Source organism: Atractosteus spatula, chromosome 8, assembly GCF_055471065.1.
Source record: "Atractosteus spatula isolate fAtrSpa1 chromosome 8, fAtrSpa1.hap1, whole genome shotgun sequence".
NCBI classification, from domain to species: Eukaryota; Metazoa; Chordata; class Actinopteri; order Semionotiformes; family Lepisosteidae; genus Atractosteus; species Atractosteus spatula.
The window spans coordinates 53325980-53345074 of record NC_142713.1 but is presented as its reverse complement, the minus strand read 5'-3'; the positions used below and the strand labels follow the sequence as shown (position 1 = coordinate 53345074).

The 19095-nt window shown below is 47.0% G+C and overlaps 2 protein-coding genes across 3 annotated transcripts; one reads left to right on the top strand and one right to left on the bottom strand.

Moving 5' to 3' along the window:
- Positions 1 to 47: 47 nt before the first annotated feature.
- Positions 48 to 9595, bottom strand: osgep (O-sialoglycoprotein endopeptidase). 2 transcript variants are annotated; one of them, XM_088923388.1, is made up of 12 exons: positions 9540 to 9595; positions 8067 to 8189; positions 7096 to 7215; positions 6287 to 6462; positions 5492 to 5587; positions 4602 to 4651; positions 4131 to 4209; positions 3387 to 3452; positions 2598 to 2688; positions 2022 to 2097; positions 1342 to 1440; positions 48 to 392 (listed from the first exon to the last, which is right to left on the bottom strand). In XM_088923388.1, exons 2-12 carry the CDS (start codon positions 8179 to 8181, stop codon positions 353 to 355), a joined length of 1008 nt encoding a protein of 335 aa, XP_088779514.1. In that variant the 5' UTR covers positions 8182 to 8189; positions 9540 to 9595; the 3' UTR covers positions 48 to 352. The 2 variants fall into 2 exon arrangements, with proteins under 2 accessions (XP_088779514.1, XP_088779515.1); XM_088923389.1 differs by lacking the exon at positions 9540 to 9595 and adding an exon at positions 9477 to 9536.
- Positions 9596 to 9603: 8 nt separating this feature from the next.
- Positions 9604 to 18086, top strand: apex1 (apurinic/apyrimidinic endodeoxyribonuclease 1). The gene is made up of 5 exons (XM_088923386.1): positions 9604 to 9963; positions 12122 to 12271; positions 13392 to 13561; positions 14241 to 14433; positions 16333 to 18086. The coding sequence occupies exons 2-5, from the start codon at positions 12208 to 12210 to the stop codon at positions 16845 to 16847; spliced, it is 942 nt and encodes a 313-aa protein (XP_088779512.1). The 5' UTR covers positions 9604 to 9963; positions 12122 to 12207; the 3' UTR covers positions 16848 to 18086.
- Positions 18087 to 19095: the final 1009 nt, after the last annotated feature.

The window sequence follows — 19095 nt, the reverse complement described above, 5'->3', positions numbered from 1 at the left end:
CAATTCAGATGTTCACTTATTGTCTTCTGAATTAAAATCTGTCAGTATACTAGAAGTATAGTGACTTTATTATGAAAGCAGAAAGAGTACTGATACAGCTATTTTCAAACAGTGGCCTTGTTTCCCCAGTTCTTGTGGCTGTGTGGTCAGATATCTCTGCCTTCTTTGGCTGTTTAACCCACCCCACCATCTCGGGTAGCAGTCTCTGTTCACCTCCACAGACACAGGAGGCGTCCTGGACCAGCACTGCTTCTTTCCTGTGACTCAGGTCATTCTTTTTGAAAGCCAGCGAGTTCAGGGATGTTATCCTTAAATACATGCCGGTCAACCGAAATCGCAGGGCCGCCAGCGTCTAGTCCCTCCACGTCACCTCCACCTCGTCTGTCCGGAACCTGTCAATCAGACAAACTCATGTCAGTCACACTCTGTCAATGCAAGGTTCTGATCCCTAAAGCACACGTCACGATTTGTATACATGCGAAGCTGGCAGCCTCCCCAGGTCCTGCAGCATGTCACCGAGAGGTCAGACACAGTGACGTGCCGTGACTTTCCTAACAAGGCACGCAACCGCAACGCACACACATATGTAGATACATCACGAGAGGCGTTCAACACGTAACGCATGATTGCACTTTAACGCCTCTCTGTACACAATGTACAGGCATCTGAAAACATTTACAACAATTTTTTGTACATATACAAAAATTATCTTGGGGGAGAGACACACCTTAAATATTGTATCATATATTTAAAGATGCTTGTTTATCTCAGTGAAAAAGAAATTCCAGCGGTGTTCTTTTTACAGATCTTCTTGAGAGGACCACATTTCCCATGCAGTCCATTTAAACAGTGTATCAGCTGTGATTTTTGTACTACATTTTTCCCATGTCAAGTAACTGTGGAAAAAATAAGCCTGTTACGGTCATCTGTCTAAATTATCCGTTTCCGACAAAAAAGCCATAACCACATTTCACTGTTCTTTCTGATTTTTGCTTCTTTGCGCTACATCAAAGAAGCGGTCTATGATTGCTTTTAGTGATATATATGGTTGTCACTGTCTGTAAAATGTGTGAGTAGTAGTTGATACAGCTAACAAAGCGATGGTGGAGGGGGAAAGAGGACTTTTTCAATAGGATTTGACCTGGGACCTGAACCGCCCTAAGAACAGCCCTGTTTACCCTGCGTAAGCAATATTTCAAGTAACAACATCAGAAAAGGTGACTGAGAAAAGACAAGGATGATGTACAGTGCTCTGAAACCCAGAAGTAACAGCAGGTGTGCTGACAGTGGTGGAATTTGCAACATCAGTCACAGCAATGGTACTGACAACATCGGCACTACCTCTGTGTGATCCAGGAGTCTTTCAGCTCTGTCACCTGTCCCGAGCGGAACATCTCCCAGCCAGCTTGAGCAATCATCGCCCCGTTATCAATACAGAACCTGAAACACAATAATCACCACTGCAGTATCACTACAGAACCTGTTCTGGTTTGTGGAAGAATGGTACAAGTTACCCATCTATGTTGCTGATGCCAATACCTTGGCTGGAACTTCAGATCAATTATTAGCCATTACCAACTAAATGAGCAAGATGGGCAGAATCATCTTCTCCGACTTCTGTTGAGACCGAAGATACTTAAAATGCTGCACTGGCGGTCTCTAGTGGCCAACCCACTATTGAGAAAAGTGCAAATAAGACGGAATGAAGCTCCTTCTCTTGTTCACAAACTTTTTTTCCATCAACACAACACCCTTATAAACACAAAGGCAATGTTCCCAATATGCATTTAAACTATATAATTATTTTTGGTATCTCTTTACCATTATTCACTGCAGGAAATTCAGTCTAAAAAAAAAACACCTCTGGTCCTTTACTTAAAGAGGTCTTGTGGGCAGCAGACTGGTCTGGAGCTACTGCACAGCAGACAGAGAGGCCCATATTCGCCACGCTGCTTCACCTGCAGGCGAGCACAAACCCCCAGGCTCTGCTCACTGCAGCGGCTGCGGTCTCCTGCTCTCACCTCTCGTCCGTGGCAAACAGGCGAGCCCCCCTCTCCGCACACATGACCCCCATCATTTCCTGCAGCCGCAGGTTACCTGGATCGAGAGAAAGAAAGGGAGCGTGAAACCCATTAGGAGACTCGTGTGGCCATAGTAAAGAGAGATCAAAATGGTGACCAGATGGACAATGATCACCGTTTACACTGGCTTTCCATGTTAAAATGGGTGACGGTGTTCTTGTGGTTTCTCTGCTAATTTCTGCAAAAACTCTGTGCAGTGCCTTGATGTCCCTGCAGCGTGCCGTGCTATGTTGCTAGAAGAAAATTACATCTGTGAAGAGGCTTTAAAAGTCTAACTTATAAGGATTTCATGCTAAATGTTCTTTGCAAATGAATCAAAAATTACACAGCTGCAACCAAGCCAGGTAAATGTTCACGTCTGGGATGCCTACAATGGTTCGTCCGGTGTCAAAGTTAAATCCGAAATCTCAAATAACCTAAAATGCCAAAGCAGCATTTCAAATCTGTGCCTCTCCAAAGTGGCGCCATGCGGCGAGTGTACAATCTGAAAGCGGAGAGCTGACTGGGAATACTCACAGCCCACCCCTCCGACAATCATGACCTCCTGGGAGCCACAGTGAGCCATTGCCCTCTCCGTGATCTCCACCAGCATGGCAAACACCGTCTCCTGGACAGAGGGGGCAGAAAGGGGCAAGGGGAAGAGCAAGGATGAGGACGAGCCGGAGGGGTGGAGGTAGGAGGGAGATCCGGATAATGAGGCAATGAGGGAGAGGGAGGTGCAGAGTGAATGACACCGCATAGCTCTCTACACCACAGCTTGGTCCCCCGTGCCTGATGGTGCGACTGCCTCTCTGTCTCTCCGTCTCTCCTGCTTGCACAGCTTCCCGAGAGAGATATGAATCATTTCCTTCATAAGGACGGACCCAGATGCGCTTCTCCTAGGCTGCTGAGGTCTTTATTTTTAAATCATTAAATATTGCACAGACCCAGGAAGTGATGAAGCACATAGATAGCACAGGATATTAACATGGCAGGAAACGGATATAGAGAGGTTTAATGTTTAGAGAGTTAATGTTTAAAGTATTACGGCATAGTGTTCCGTGGACCTTGATCTCTTTTATAAACATCCTCTCCCTTTCATTCCTTTCCCCTTTTAAAATCTGACTGGACCCAACATTAGCCTTTATACCTTTCTCCCAATTACCATGTAGCTGCGCTCCTGTCTCCGCAGGAAAGGAAACTCTGGCGAATCTGTCCTTTGGCTGCAGGATTACTTTACTCTGAGCCTTCATTTCCCCTCCTATCCACATGCACAACAAAGTCCCGATTGCCGAAAGGAGAGCAAACGGATACGAGCGGACGGACCTGCAGGGAGAAGCAGAGGTCCTCGGCGCTGCACTCGCCCGAGCCCAGCAGCTTGTGCGCCATCTCCTGCAGGACAGGACACTTCCAGTCAGAGCAGGGTCACTGACCAGGCCTTAACACGTCCCTCATTCAGAAAAAACATCTGCTCACAACATGGGTTCAGGTTGCAAAAAAAATACTATTGTTCTGGTTAAAACTTTGAAAGCTCAGGTGGGCATGCATGGAAAGTATAAACCATCTAACAGGCAAGAACTTAAGAGCATAATGTTAGAAATCAGGAGGCCTTTCGGCCTACAGTATGTGGCCCGTTTGCTTGTTAGTAGCTAATTGATGCTTTGACAACACAGCCGGGCAGATTGTTCCACGCTCCCACCACCCTGTGGGTAAAAAAAAAAAAACTTCCTGTTTTCAGGTTTAAATGCACTTATGTTAAAACATAAGAGAAAAGAAAGGAACTGTTAATGAAGAGTCAATCTTAGCTTGTCCTGTAAAATGGCAGCATTGTAACAGACATTTAAAAGGAAGAATTTATGTGATAGCTGGGACTCCTGTACAGTCCTATAACCTACAGTGCAAAGGGACCTTTTAACAACCTCACTGCAGCATAGTCAGACTTGTCAACTTGTCTGTCGTCTCCAGATAACACAAAGAACAACGGGGCTGCCGGAGAGGGGCTGCCCACGCTACAGGTTGCTCAACAGGAGGTGTGTATTTCACAGCTGTGCGGCCTCTTCCCCTCCTCACCTCAATGAAGGACAGGATCCCCGAAAACGACACATCCATCCCCTTTACTGTGTAGGGCAGCTCCACAAACCGGCTGCTCCTGCCGAGACGCACAGAACAGACAGACGGGGAGAAATAATGAGCTCGAGAACAAGACTGGATCTCTAGAAGTGAAAAGAGGCAGTTTTTAGGAGTTTGGGATTTATCCACTAATCCATCAGCGGTAAGCCCCATGAATCTGGACCACACACTGCAGACATGGCAGAGAACGTGCAAGCTCCACAATTACAGAGATCCAAGGATACAAGGCCAAATTCGCACCCAGGACCCTGGAGTGTGCAGCCATTATGCACCCCCCCCCCCCGCCCACCCTTTGATGCTTCTATAGATATACAGACTGTTTTATATTTGAACTAGACTTTGTTTGGAGACAGAAAAAAGCAAAGAAAATGTTTTGCTGCACGTGAAGTGACACACAGACAGAAGACTTACTTTTTAGCCATCTGCTCGATGTTATATCCAGGGCTGGGGTCGTTGGAGATCTGAACACAATGAGAACAGTATCAGGAGTGGGAGCCGAGAGAGAAGCCGCAGCCTGCCGGACCGTGCTGTCCCCCAGGGCTCTGAAAATCAGATCACCCCTGCTGCTCACAGCACCGTCAGTCTTAAAATATATGGAGAGCATTGCTGTAGAAAGAATCGAGCAATAGCTCTGCTCCGTCGCACTGTGTGTGTAGACACAGCAAGCCAACACATCCGCCACAGATAACAGAAAACTGAACGTCAGACTTCCACTGTAACTCTTTCAGAAAGTGGATGCTGCCAGTGACCGATTATGTTGAGAGATTTTATACTGTATGTCCACCCCATTTGCACAGAGGTGACCCGTGTACCCACAGAGGTAGCTTGAGGATTTACAGATGGGCTCTTCACACCCCACTCACCTCACTCTCCGAGTCATGTGACATAGTTCACACCTTGCAAAGACACACAGGGGGGGATCAGAGCTGACTGGAAGAGAGGTGCATCCTTCACAGATGTCACCACAAACCCGCAGGGGAAAGTCGACCCCGGCGGACTAATACCAGCTCTCCTCCCAGTGGCCCACCGCTGGGGGAATCATGGTCACAGTCAGCTAGTGACGAGACCCAGACTCGAACCTATACTGATCGAGCCCTTTCTACTGTAGCCTTCACGGAGCCGACATTTGCTGTTGGCGACTTGATGAGCCGACAGCTTTGCAAAACGTGGCGACTTTTAACAGCTGACTGAAGGCGGCACATGTTAACTATAAGTGTGGGCAGAACGCAAGTCTTCAACTGGCACTACGCTAAGCTCACGCGTGCAAGATGCGCTCCAAGAGCACCTGCCCTGAGTATTACTTTGATGACGCGTGCAAATCTGTCCAGGCAATTTCCCACAGCGATGTCGATGGTCTCCCCGAAGATCCTGTACCTCCGCTCGGAGTACGCGATCACCTGGGACGAGACAGATCATGCCTTATCACATCGCCCACTGTATCTGTACTCTCACACATGCACAACATGACAGCAAAGGGAAGGCTTCATTGAAATTTATATTCTCTATTAAAGGGATCAAATGTTGACCTCAAGTATTATTTTAAACTAATCAGGTATAAGCAAAATGAAAATGGACAACTAGATTCTGCACCGACAATAGGGAAACACCTCTCGGAAACTGTGCCAAGAATTAATGGCAAAGTCGCATTGCAAGGCTTTGTAATGGGATCTTTCCAATTCCTGCTGGCGATTGAGAGTAACTGTGCTCACAGGCTAAGTGTGAACTTTGATGGGCTTATTTGCCAGCTCTGTCCATAAGCTTTTCTCATTATTATTTGCCAGCTCACAGACAGCACTGCTCTACTGCTGAGAGAGCATCCTCTCAATGCAAAACACAATTAGAAAGAATGGTAGAAGGGTTATATAAATGAACAAACATTTCTCTGTATATTCCCTTTCAGAAGCCCAGAACAAACCCACTTCCACTGTGTAATGTACACAAACAAACCACAGAACACCAGACAGGCATGAAAAAGTGGGATGTTTCAACTTGAACCAAACTCCCGAGCAGTGACCTGTTGGTGACCTTGTCCTTACTCCTGCTCATGATCATCAATCACCCTCTCGACCCCTGACCTGCGTGTCGCCCCCGCTGACCTGTGTGTTGCCCCCACTGACGTACAGCACGGTGGGGTTAGTGGCCCCTGTGATGAGACGCCCCATCTCGATATGACCGATGCAATGATTGACACCCAGCAGTGGCTTCCCCCACAGCTGGGCTACCGTTCGGGCCACTATCGCCACGGTAACCAGGGGGGCACCCATCCCCGGCCCTGTAGAGGGAAAAGAAGGATCGAGGGGGAAGGAGAAGACAAAGGTTCAATGAGGAAAGAGGGGGTGAGACACAGGGGGCACAAGACAGATGAAAAAAGAAATTTGAAATAATATTACTGCAGAAAATAATGTTTGGTTTAATCTGGTAAATTGAACTAATACAGCATGCTAGCCACAGCACCCTGAACTCCCTACAGGAGAGAGGACACTGGGAGAGGAATGGCTTGCTCCCATAATCCCCTGTCAGGGGCTTGTTGCAGCACTGTCCCGGGCAGCACACGCCTGTTCATCTCCAAGAAACCAGGAAAAAGTGAAGCTTACGTGTCCCTGTTGGCATCATTATGACCATTCAGAATATGCTTTTTTGTTTTTCAGAGAACAATAAATTTAGTACATTTATATAGCAATTAATTTAGAGAGACAGAGACCCCAGTGGCAACAGTTCATGCAGACAGGGAGAAGAAAAGGTAACATAGATATACCCGCATTCCATGGGTAGGTTTATCGAACAAGGACACAGAGACGGATAGAGACAGGGCCAAACAGAGCAGACAGAAGGTGAGGGCCAGAGAGTCTGATCAAAACAGAGCCAGTCAGAGGCTGTCACCCTGCTTAGCCCCCGACAGCCCCACCTTTGGTGTAGGCCACACAGTCGATGTCGGCGGGTGTGAGGCCAGCCTGCTGCAGCGCCTCCTTGAGGACTGTCAGTACAACTCCACGGTGGTGTCTGGCTGTCTCGCTGGGCAGGAACCCTGGGGGTCAACGAGCAGGTAGGTTAAAAAAACATTTTAGCGGTCCATTAGAAATGTTTTAAGCAATCAATCATTTAATATTGCAATGTTTTATTTCCTTTATCGCAATACACTGCAGCTACCCGTAGATCTGATTTACCCATCAACCCACCCATCCATTTTCTAACCTCCTCATCCAATTGAGGGTCACAGGGGAGCCAGAGCAACAGCAACAGGCACAAGGCTGGGTAGCCCCTGGACGGGACGCCAGTCCATGCAGAGCACAAACAGAAACTGACACAAACACGCAGTTTTCCCAAAAGCCACTTAACCTACCAGTGTGTCTGTGCACTGTGGGAGAAAACTGGAGCACCCAGAGGAAGCCCATGCAAACTTAGGGAGAACATGCAAACTCCACACAGACAGCACCCTAGGCATTGAACTCAGGGCTTCAGAGCTGCGAGGCAGCAATGCTAACCACTGCACCGCCATGCCACCATCTGATTTACCCACAAAAACCAAATACTATACTTAAATGACGGTAACCTCGGGACAAATACATGAATTCAACTTGTTAATAAAAGCTAGCTGGGAAATCATAAGTTTATCCCCTTGTGCGGCAGAGGTTTTAACAACTGACTCTGCCTTTGTTGCAATACCTCCGTCATGAACACAAATCTGTGATTTAACATAGCATGCTGTTCCAATGCCTCTATACAGCTACAATAATGCTCCCCCCATTGAGGACCACATTATAAAGATACAGATTAATTCTGACATTCTGAACACGCTTCTAGCCACATGCTCAGTAATATCACCACTGTTTGTTTCTACTTCCAGCGCCCAGCTGTGGAAGATGCCAGTGGACTTGCCTTGCCCCGGGGGGGTGATGTAGGTGCGCCGGGGATTAGAGAGCACCACTCCATCCCTCACGATCCCCACGCCGATCTTGTTGGCGCTGCCTTCGAACCCAATCACCACCGTCATGGCAGGCCCTAGGGGAGACAGGGAGACAGCACAGCAGTCTCAGTTCTCAGCCTGGTTATGAGGGACCCCCGTCTCTGCTGGGCCCTAAATGCCTAGTGCGAATTGATGTCAGCAACTGATCTGCTTTGCTCGTTTAGACATTTTCTGCACTCAGTCCCTGGTTTCTGCAAAACCCTGAAGTGCAATATTTCCAACAGCTTTAGCCTACAGAACTAGTAGAGTCTCTTCTCTGCTTCCTATGATGAGCAGACAGGTAGGGATGATAATGCATCAAGCTCATCTATAATGAGTGATTATTAAAAGATTAAAGCTCTAATCTTTTGCATTTCAAGTATTGCACCTGGACGGGGGGGAGTAATGAAACTGACGATTTGTCACAAGGTTGATAAAATTCAATTCCCACCAATAATCATCTTTTCCGGGCAAAAAGAACATTTAAAAACACGCCTAAATTGAAATAATTTTGATTGAGATTAAAAACCTGTCTGCAGCAAAAACAGAAAACAGAAATTTTCCCACTATATTCTTACTACAAAGAGCAAATGATGTGCTCCACTGCAATCATGGTTCCACTTGCTACTGTCCTTTTTACTGCGGTGTTATGATTCAGTTATTATCATTGCTTTTGCTTTGTCAGACTTTCCATCTGCCAGTTCATAAAAAGTAGTACACATCTCATGCTTGTCATATTTTCGTTATTCCACTATGCACAAAGACCGTCACACTCGAGTTCAGCTCATATGCACACTGCGTTCACGGTTCACCTCTGTGGTTTTCAAGTCAAATCCTAACCGAGCTCCAAAAATGTCCCATTCCAGAACGAACGCGTTTCAGTACGATTCCTCAAGAGCGCTACTCAAGGATATTACTATTACTGCTACGCACATTACCGTAATACTGTTCTGTATTCGCACTGTATTAATTCTGTCAATACCTGTGCCCCAAGAGGAACCTATAAAGTTATTTTTGAATTTACAATCGCACGGCTCTCCTCAGCGGGACTTGTGAAATTATAAGAGCAGTACTGCTGTTCTTTGCGTAAAATAAACAGCTAACGATAAATAATCGCTTTTTTATAATTAATGTTTGCGCTTTTTAAGAATGTGAAAGGTGATTCTAACAGGATCACATACAATAATAACACAATTGGACAATAATAGCCGGTATTTCATTCATCACACGCCATACGGGCACTGCGACTAGGCCAGTTGTATACAACACCAGCTGGAATAGGAGTACAGAGCAGCACAAAGATAATTCATTTATAATAATCGGCAAAAATATTAACAACATACTGCTTGCATCACAACATTTGCGAAAGACGTATAACAACCAAAACAAAATTACACTCTTCTTACCAACAAGTGTCAACCCCGCAGGACCTCAGCGAAGACCTCGGGGTGTCCGAAATCACGCCAGCTTTAAAACAAAACAAAACAAAACAAACAAAAACAACAACAACAGGAATTTGGTTAGTGTTTAGAAGTTTCGATACGTAAACACGTATATATTATCCTGCAGCGTCCTTCTAAACGAGACACTTTTACCACACGATATATGCTTCAGTGACGTGCAAATGTTTTCTTCTAATACACATATCAATATATTTTATTTTTTAAAGGTAAGCCCGATGAAGAGTCACTAAAGAATGAAGTAGTTCAGGTGGATGATAATAATCAGGCGAACATTAAGGCCAGACCCTAGTGTCTCACATGGTGTCCTGCGTGGTGCTGTGCTTTGTTGTGTGAGGCTGTGTACTTGAGCCAGTGGACGACGTGCCGGGTAAGTGGGATTGTAATTACTATTTGTACTCGAGATTGTGATTAGAGGGGTATTCAGGAGTGGGTACGGACTGGTTCATTACAATTGATAAGTAAATCCCACTCATTAATCGAAATTGATGACCACTCGCTTTAAGGGCAGTGTAATACTGGGAGCGTCGACGAAGTGTTGTCGATTTTTTAACGCTATTATTAATTTTAAAACAGTGGGCTTGGTAGTTTCTTAGCTTTTGTTTTTGTATTAAAAAGTAACGTTACTATAATACAGTATCAGCTGAAATAAACCGCGCATTACTGTGCTGCGGGTTATATTGGATGCTTACTACAAGCCCTATCCGATGCCCGGAGATTTCCTGCTAGCCTGCTCTTCATCTTAAACTCTTAAAAGTGCATTCGTCCTCAGATATACACTTGGGGTGCCAGGGGGCTCAGATTGTAGGGGTGCATTAAGTTTGACGGGGAAGACGGGCCCGCCGGTCTAAGGTCTGCAGTCTCATTTCACATTGTGCTGCAACGGCCTGGCGCAGGCCTTGTTTCCAGCCTGCTCTCCGTCCGCCTTTCACGGATAATTTGGTGCGACCACGACAATAGATAAGACTTGATTGATCCCGAAGCGAAATTGATGAAATTATTTTAATACAAGATTCAAGCACAAAACCAACGCGCGGAAATGTGACTGTTGTATGGATTTTCTTCGGTCCGGTTGGCTTTGTATTTCCGTGTAGATGTTAGATCTGAAATAAGATATCCTTGGTTAACTAGGGGGCGCTTAGACGTTTTTTTTTAACACGGAATCTCCGACATCAACAAATACTGCACGATGCCCGCATACGTTTACCCACCAGGGGTCCATCTGTCACATGTAAATTAATAGGAACATAACGTCACTATTGAGGTCTCTGATTTATGGGAGTGACACGGGAGCCATTGAACTGAGCCGATTAAACTTTAAACGCTTGTGTAAGATTAACTGTAGGCTGGAAGAAGGTAGTGGTAAAAATAATATATTCTACTGTATGTGGCCCCGTTGCTAGATGGTAATAATAATTCTTTACACTTATATTGTGTTTTTCTGGACACTCGTCATAGCGCTTTACAGGTAATGGGGACCCCCCTACCTGCACCAGTGTGTAGCCCCCACCTGGATGGTGAAACGGCAGCCAGTTTTCTAGTGCAGACAGTACGCTCCCCACACACCAGCTCTCAGTGCGGAGGAGAACAGAGTGATGAAGCCAGTTCAGAGATGGGGATTATTAGGAGGCCATGACTGGTCAAGGCTAGGGGGAAATCTGGCTAGGACACCGGAGTAACACCCCTATTCAGTTTGAGAAACACCCTGGGAGATTTAATGACCACAGAGAGTCAGTCGGTTTTAAGTGGAGCCTTTTTTCTACAGTATAGTGTCCCCATCACTATACTGGGGTGTTAGGACCCACACAGATGGTGGGGTGACCACCCCCAACTGGCTCCACTAACCTGTAGTCTTTTCAAGAAGTGCCCTGTGATTTTTAATGAGAGTCAGGGCCTCTGTTTTAAGTCTCATCCGAAGGACGGCATCTTTTTACAGTATAGTGTCCCCATCAGTATACTGGAGCATTAGGACCCACACAGACCGCAGGGTGAGTTCCCCCTACTGGCCTCTCTAATACCTCTTCCAGCAGCAGCCTTGGCTTTCCCAAGAGTCTCCTATCCAGGCACTGACCGGGCTCACACCTGCTGAGCTTCACTGTGCTGCCAGGTGTGAGTTGTAGGGTGATGTAGCTGCTGGCTATATTGTGTTTCATGTTGTGGCATGCTACAAACCTTCTTTGTTGAAAGTTTCACACAACAATGTCCCATTTGCGCTCCAATTCTGAAAACTTTGCTGTGCTTTTTTTATTCAAAAGAAACTATAAATTTGCAAAGGAAATGTGGCCATTCAAATGGTTTAGCTTCCTTTCTCTTATCTTATTGATCAGAAGGTCTCATCCAGCCGTTTCTTGATAGAAGCCAGAGTGAGCGTCTTGTTCCATGCATCCACCACCTTTGGTGTAAGGACGTGTTTCCTGCTGTCAGTGCTTTCCAATGCCGCTGCGATGATAGAGCCTGCAGCACGTGACCCCAGGAAGGGGTTAGCTGCTCTGGCGGTGGTTACCCATGCTGTTGCTGCTCTGTTCCAGGGGTGAGTGTGTGGATCGCGCGAGGTGGGGGCCTGTGTCTGCGTGTGTGCCTGCGGCGCCTGAGTGGGGACAGACGATCGGTGACGATGTCCAAGAGAGCGAAGAAGAACGTGGAGGCTGCGGGCGACGGGGAGCCAGACAACGGCGCAGGTGTGCAGGAAGGAAGTGGCTGAAAACTGCGCGGACGAGCTGGGCGACTCGCTGGGATTGGGCAAACTGCCTCTGTGTAAAGAGCATGTGAAGGGTGACTCCACGCTGGGAAACGGAAAGAAGAAACAAGACATTTCTTCAGGGGTGACGCCTGAATGTTGTGTTTCTTCTTTCTGCTTTTCCATGTGAAATTAACCTTTACCTGTTCCTTTTGCAGCCAGCACACGCCCATGCAGCTCCCCCTTTCTGTGTCTTCCAGAAACACCCAGCAGTATTAAGTGTGAGCCACTTCAGATAAAAGCGTCACGGAATTGTAGAGCCCCTCCAGCCCTCCCTCAGAGTCATCTTAATTATTCTATCTCTGCCTTCCTCTCTCTGTCACTAGACGTCTGTGGCCCCTCTTGCTCTCCCTTTAAGGTCTTTCTCCTATCTCCTCCAACACCCCCCACCGCCCACCGCCTGTCTCCTCGTCTGTGATGGCCCTCCCTCTCTCTGTCGCGGACTCGGTGTATGACGTGTAAGAACCCAAAGATTACGGTAGAAAAATCGACCCTTATTGGCAGTCAGTAGCATGGGGATCCCAGGGTCTCATGTAGCTGTTTTATTTAAGTATCAGCTTAGGCCTCATGGTGGGTTGGCTTGTTCCAGACTCCTGCAACCTAAAATTGTGTGTGTAAAGTTGTGGAGGTCTGGATTTTCCAATGACACTTATATCCGAAACGGCTTACATTTGTACCTACAGGTGTATGCAAAAGTTTGGGCACCTCTGGACAAATTACACGTTTTGTTGATTTTCTAAGTGAAAAGAAGTTAACACAGCCTCTGCAGCTAACAAACTTAAACGTGACATATTTCTGCAAATGTTAATGCACAGTTACTATTTGATTTGCTGAATTTAACAGAATGCAAAAAATAAAACAGTAAATGTGGCATGTGCAAAAGTTATAACCCTAGTTATAGAGCTGGACATTTTCTGGCTGTAGTCCGAGTGAGGGACCTCTCTCAGAGGCCCAACAGCACCTTCTCCACCTGGGATTTGAACCCACAGCCTTTGACTGACAAGCCCCGAGTTTTAACCGCTGTGCTGGCGATCTCCCTCCCTGTCTCCTCGCCGGTCCAGCCCCCGAGGCCAAGCGCAGCAAGAAGTCGGGGAAGGAGCCAGAGGCGCCCGTCCTGTACGAGGACTCCCCGGACCGGCTGACCAGCGAGGACGGCCGCCCGTCCAGCCTCAAGATCAGCTCGTGGAACGTGGACGGGCTGCGGGCCTGGGTGAAGAAGAAGGGCTTGGAGGTGAGGGTCTCCCGGGCGAGCCCGTGCGCTCACGGGCGCTGATGGGAGAGAGGTCGCGAGAGCGGCGGGCGCACGAGTCCGTGACCCGGGGGGTTCGTGTGCACGCGCACGCGGGACGCGCCACAGTGCCAGACGAGTCAGTTTCCTGTGTTGCACCAAGCGGGTGAAGCACAGCCTTTTCATTTGATGTGTGTGCAATTTTGGAACGGGTGCTTGTATACTTTATTCTCTAGCCCAACACACGCTGGTGTCTCCATCCTGGATGTTTGAGGAACATGGCTCCTGCAATCAAGATATACGTGACACAAAATAATATGAATCAGATAGGTTTTTCTCCAGAAAGGGAAGGCTTCTTAGGTTAAAAACCCCCGTTCTGCCATTGTCCGTTCTGGTCTAGTAGGGTCAGTCTTGACATGGGCTGTGATTATACTGACCACAGCAATCTGAGGCAACCTGTAGGTCAGACACTGACGCACTGTCTGATGATCCACTCTGCACCCTTACTCCTTGTGATGTAGTGAGAAGTTACTCACTAAAGAAACCCCCATCTTGGCTCAAAACCCCATCCCAGTGGCGTGGCCTTGAGCCAAAATGGCCGCCTCCTCACAGTGCCACTTCTCGTTTCATCTTGCTTTGCCACCACTTCCTCTCCCCATGCTTACTCCTCTCTCTGTTGCAGTGGGTGCGTGAGGAAGACCCCGACATGCTTTGCCTGCAGGAGACCAAGTGTGCGGAGAAGTCTCTCCCGGCGGAGATCACCGACATGCCAGAGTACCCACACAAGTACTGGTCTGGCTCCGAAGACAAGGGGGGCTACAGCGGGGTGGCCATGCTCTGCAAGACCAAGCCTCTGAACGTCACCTATGGCATTGGTGAGCCTGCTCAAACACTCTCTCTGGGGGGGGCCCGTGGGTCACTGTGTGAAAGGATGGGCACCCCTCGCTCCCTGAAAGATTCACTTTCCATCAGCAAACACCAAACACATCATAATGAACACAGCACTCTTAAAAGAAAAAAATAGATGCACCCAAAAATCACAGCAAACGGACCGTAAAAATGATCGAAAGTGACAGAAAGGCCCTGCAGTTCTCTGATACAGCAGAGGGCACGTTTATTATATTGATCCCACCCTGTTAGTAGGTTGGGACAGTGGCGCCTGAAGAAGGCTTCATAGCCGAAACGTTGTGTTTTCTCTCTTCTCTTTTCAGCATGGAATAAACCTATTGTTTTTTTGGCCCCAATGGAACCTTCTGTCTTCTGGTTTTCATTCCAGCTGGTCCATTAATCACTGGTTCTGATTGGTGACTGATTGGCTTCCTTGTTTAGACTTTTATATGCACATCTAGGCCATGTTAAAGCTATATTGTTTCCAATACCTTTAGCATATAGATCCTTATGCAGTCTTTCCTCAGTGGATTCAATAAGAATTTGCTCTCTTGTTGAAATAACAATGTGTCAGACACTTAAAAAAGTGAGGGTTTTGGAAATCGGATTTTCTTTGCTTATGCCTTTTCCTTACTCTTTTCTTCGGCTTAAGACCAGTCGGTCATATTTCAACGGACACCTCTGAGCGAGGGCAGGGCCCACGCCAATTGCAGACCCCACAGACGCGTTCTGCAAGCAGAAAAAATAAAAAAAACAATGCTGGAAACAAGAAATTGACATCAGTTTGCCTGTTATGAAGTACTTGGATGCAGCAAAAAATGATAGAGACCGTAACCCCCCCACCCCCCAGGACTGGAACTGGGAATCACTGGAATGGAAGAGCATAATAATAATAATAATAATAATAGTAATAAAAAACATTTATATTTTTATGGAGCACCTTTAAACATGGCTTCTCAAAGTGCTTTGCAGAATGAGAACAACAAAAACAAAATGCACAAGATACGCACAATGAAAATACACAATGAAAGGAGACGGTAGATGGGGGCACTGAACACAGTAAGAGCAGAGGGGAAAAATAACAGAACCAGTTAAGTAAAGGCCCTTCTAAAGAAGAAGGTTTTGAGTCTAGATTTGAAAGAGTTTAGGGAAGGTGCTTTTGGCCATAACAGGAGAAGGCCCTATCACCCATAGAGTGTAGACGGGTTTGGGGGACAGATAGGAGACCAAAATTAGTGGAGTGAAGGTTGTGAGACGGGAAGTAGGATGACAGTAGCTCAGACAGGTACTGAGGTGCCAAGCCATGTAGAGCCTTATAGGTGAGAATGAGGGTTTTGAAGTCAACATGAAACCTGACAGGAAGCCAGAGCAAGGACTCCAGGATAGGAGTAATGTGATCACTTGCACTAGACTTGGTCAGGATTCTGGCTGCCGAATTTTGGACATACTGGAGTTCGTTCAATGTGGATTTAGAAACCCCCATGAGTAGAGCGTTACGGTAGTCAATTTGAGAGAAGATAAACGTGTTGATCAGCATTTCAGCAACAGAAACTGATAACATGAGACGTAGTCTGGCGATGTTTCGGAGGTGAGAGAATGATGTTTTGACAATACGTTGCACATTTGGGTCGAATGTCAAACCTGAATCAAATACCACCCCCAAGGTTTTCAATTTAGACTAAAGCTCAAGTACAATACCATCCACAGATAGGGTTACAGCATTGGCTTTACGAAGTTGAAGGGGGGTGCCAATAAGCATGACTTCAGTCTGGTCACAGTTTAGATGAAGGAAATTTGGAGTCACCCATGTTGACTCAGAGAGTCGCTCTGGTGTGTGCCCACCCTGTGCTCACTCCTGCACCGTCCTCCTCTCTTCCCTCTTGCAGGTAAGGAGGAGCATGACAAGGAGGGGCGCGTGATCACTGCCGAATTCCCCTCCTTCTTCCTGGTGACCGCCTACGTCCCCAACGCGGGCCGCGGGCTGGTGCGGCTCGACTACCGCAAGACCTGGGACGTGGATTTCCGGGCCTACCTGAAGGGGCTGGACCAGCGCAAGCCCCTGGTGCTGTGCGGGGACCTCAACGTGGCGCACCAGGAGATCGACCTGCGCAACCCCAAGACCAACCGCAAGAACGCAGGCTTCACCGCCGAGGAGCGGCAGGGCTTCACCGACCTGCTGGAGCAGGACTTCGTGGACAGCTTCCGGCACCTGTACCCCGAGCGCCCGCACGCCTACACCTTCTGGACCTACATGATGAACGCCCGCGCCAAGAACGTGGGCTGGAGGCTCGACTACTTCGTGCTGTCGAGCGCCCTTCTGCCCAGCCTGTGCGACAGCAAGATCCGCAACAAGGCCATGGGCAGCGACCACTGCCCCATCACCCTCCTGCTGGCTGTCTAGATGCCCCCCTCTGACTGCCCTGGTGTCTGTGTGCCTCCTCAAACCTACCCCGTTTCTTGCTTCTCTTTAATTACCTGTCATTTCAACAAGACGCTAAACCTGGCCCTCTAAATACCCCCTTATTTCCCTGTTGTCCTGTGCTTAAGCTTTCAGTTACCTCAAATGCTCACAGCCTACAGGCACAGGATAGGGTGTTATGGCCTGTCTTTCTGGCTCCTTTCTTGCTGTCTCAGCAGGCCAGCGATGTTCACATATTGGCTGTCACGTGAGAGCTCAACTCACATGGTGCTGAATGTCGGGGGCAGAGTCATTTATGAACCAACATCATTTCCCTAGTGTATTGTTGGCCAGTGGCTCTTCGAAACTGGATATTTGCAATGCTAAGTGCACCCCCCCCCCCCGCGCACTGTATCTTATTGTAATAAGCTGTGAAAGAGGGGCACACTTAAGAGTTGGCAGGAGGGTTGTGTGTTTCTGGGCTGATTTAAACAGGCTGTATGGCCATCTCTGCCAGCCCAGTGTAGTGTTCTACCCTCTTTCACTTTCAGAAGTGATTTTACTTTATTACTGTAACATGAATTTTGGGATGTGTTCAGACCTTCTTCATGTAAGCGGTTAGCTGTGACGATGTGTGGTGTGCTGATGTAATTGTAGGGCCTCCTGTCTGATTTTCCCTCCTCGCTTTTATCTTCAGCAGTGAAGACGCTCTGCCCAGAAGGAAAAGCAGGAAAAACGGAGTCTGTTTCATCCGTGCTTTTAGGCACCTGGAGCTGAGGGTGGTTTTATTAAGTAGTTCCTTTTAAAAGCCGATGAATCTTTTGTTTCTGATTTTGTTGCGATATGCTGTAGGTGTTTTTTTTTTGTTCAGTATTTGCGATAAGCCGAAGCTGATTTCGAAACTGAAGAGCAGGTGAATATAGTTGTACCAGCGGTGGTGCAGTGCAGGGGTCATGGTGGCTGACAAAGGTCAGGCTGTCAGAGCTGTGTGGAGCTGTGGAGACCTGGCGTGCGAGGAGCTGCACGTGCTCCGTCCTGCTAGTCTGTCCCCTGCCCAGCTGTTGTCACAGGTGCTGGGCAAGTCCGTCTTCCTTCAGGTCAGGAGGATGAGACCTGCGGATACATTTCTGACTCCCGTGTCTCTCGATAAGCTTTCATTTTTCATTACTGTTCTTTTCAAAGCGTTTTATAGATGTTAAACCTGGTCCTGTGTTTCAAAATAAAGTTTAGTTTTTAATACTGCTTGAGTCTGTCCAAGTACTTTGTTGTTACCCATGCTGGTATAACTGGAGCCTTCGCAGTTCTTCAACAACACCGGTTATAGGCAAGAGGAGGCCATGCAGCCCCTCTTGCCTGCTTGGTAGTTGATAGCCGATCTGAGGATCCCCCCCAGCTGTGTTTTAAGGAAGCCAGGGTATGGGCTTCAACCACATAACTGTTCCAGACCCCCACAGCCCTTTAGTTTGTTTAGTTATGCTTCCACATAGTTTCTACCTGTGACCTCTGGTTCATGTTTACTGTGTAGTCTGAAGAAGTCCACCAGGTTGACCTGCTCATAGTCAGTCCAGTAGAACAAAGGGTTTGTTCAATGAAGGAACAAATCTTAAATCCTTCTCTCGTCTTTTAATGGTTGAAAGCTCTTCAGTTTTCTGCCTAGTGTTTGGTAAATTCATTTAACAAATCACATGTTGAATTGACTGCACTTTAGTTCTTCCAGAGCTTTACAAAGTGAAATTTAATAGCCCCCTATAATAAACCCTGTTAGACAGGGGCTCTCCAGGAGTAAACCTGGGGACCACTGGTCTCCCTGGACAAAAACATCTTCTAAGCAAATAAAAAAAATAAATAGTTATAATGAAAATAGCCTTAGACATTTTCATCACTGAATATATATTTATAGAAATTATATGTACATGAAGTCAGGAAGAATAATTAATATCCATTATTCCTTCTTTTGATCACATACAGTATGTCCTCCAGGGTCTGAATTCAGCTCCTGCCTGTACGGACTGTGAAGACAATTCAGATTAAACTCCACGGCAATTATTTGCTGTAATATCTCCTGTGTTTTTAATTCACACTTTGACAACATATTCTGCTGTGGGAAAACAGGGAAATCATGGCCGTTGAGCAGTAGTATCCAGAAAAATCACTCTTTAAGATGTTTTAGTCAGTATGTTGAATTCAAGCTTGTACTAATTAGTAAATGTGGTGATACAGTGGAAACACTCTTGTTCAAGGTTCATGAGCT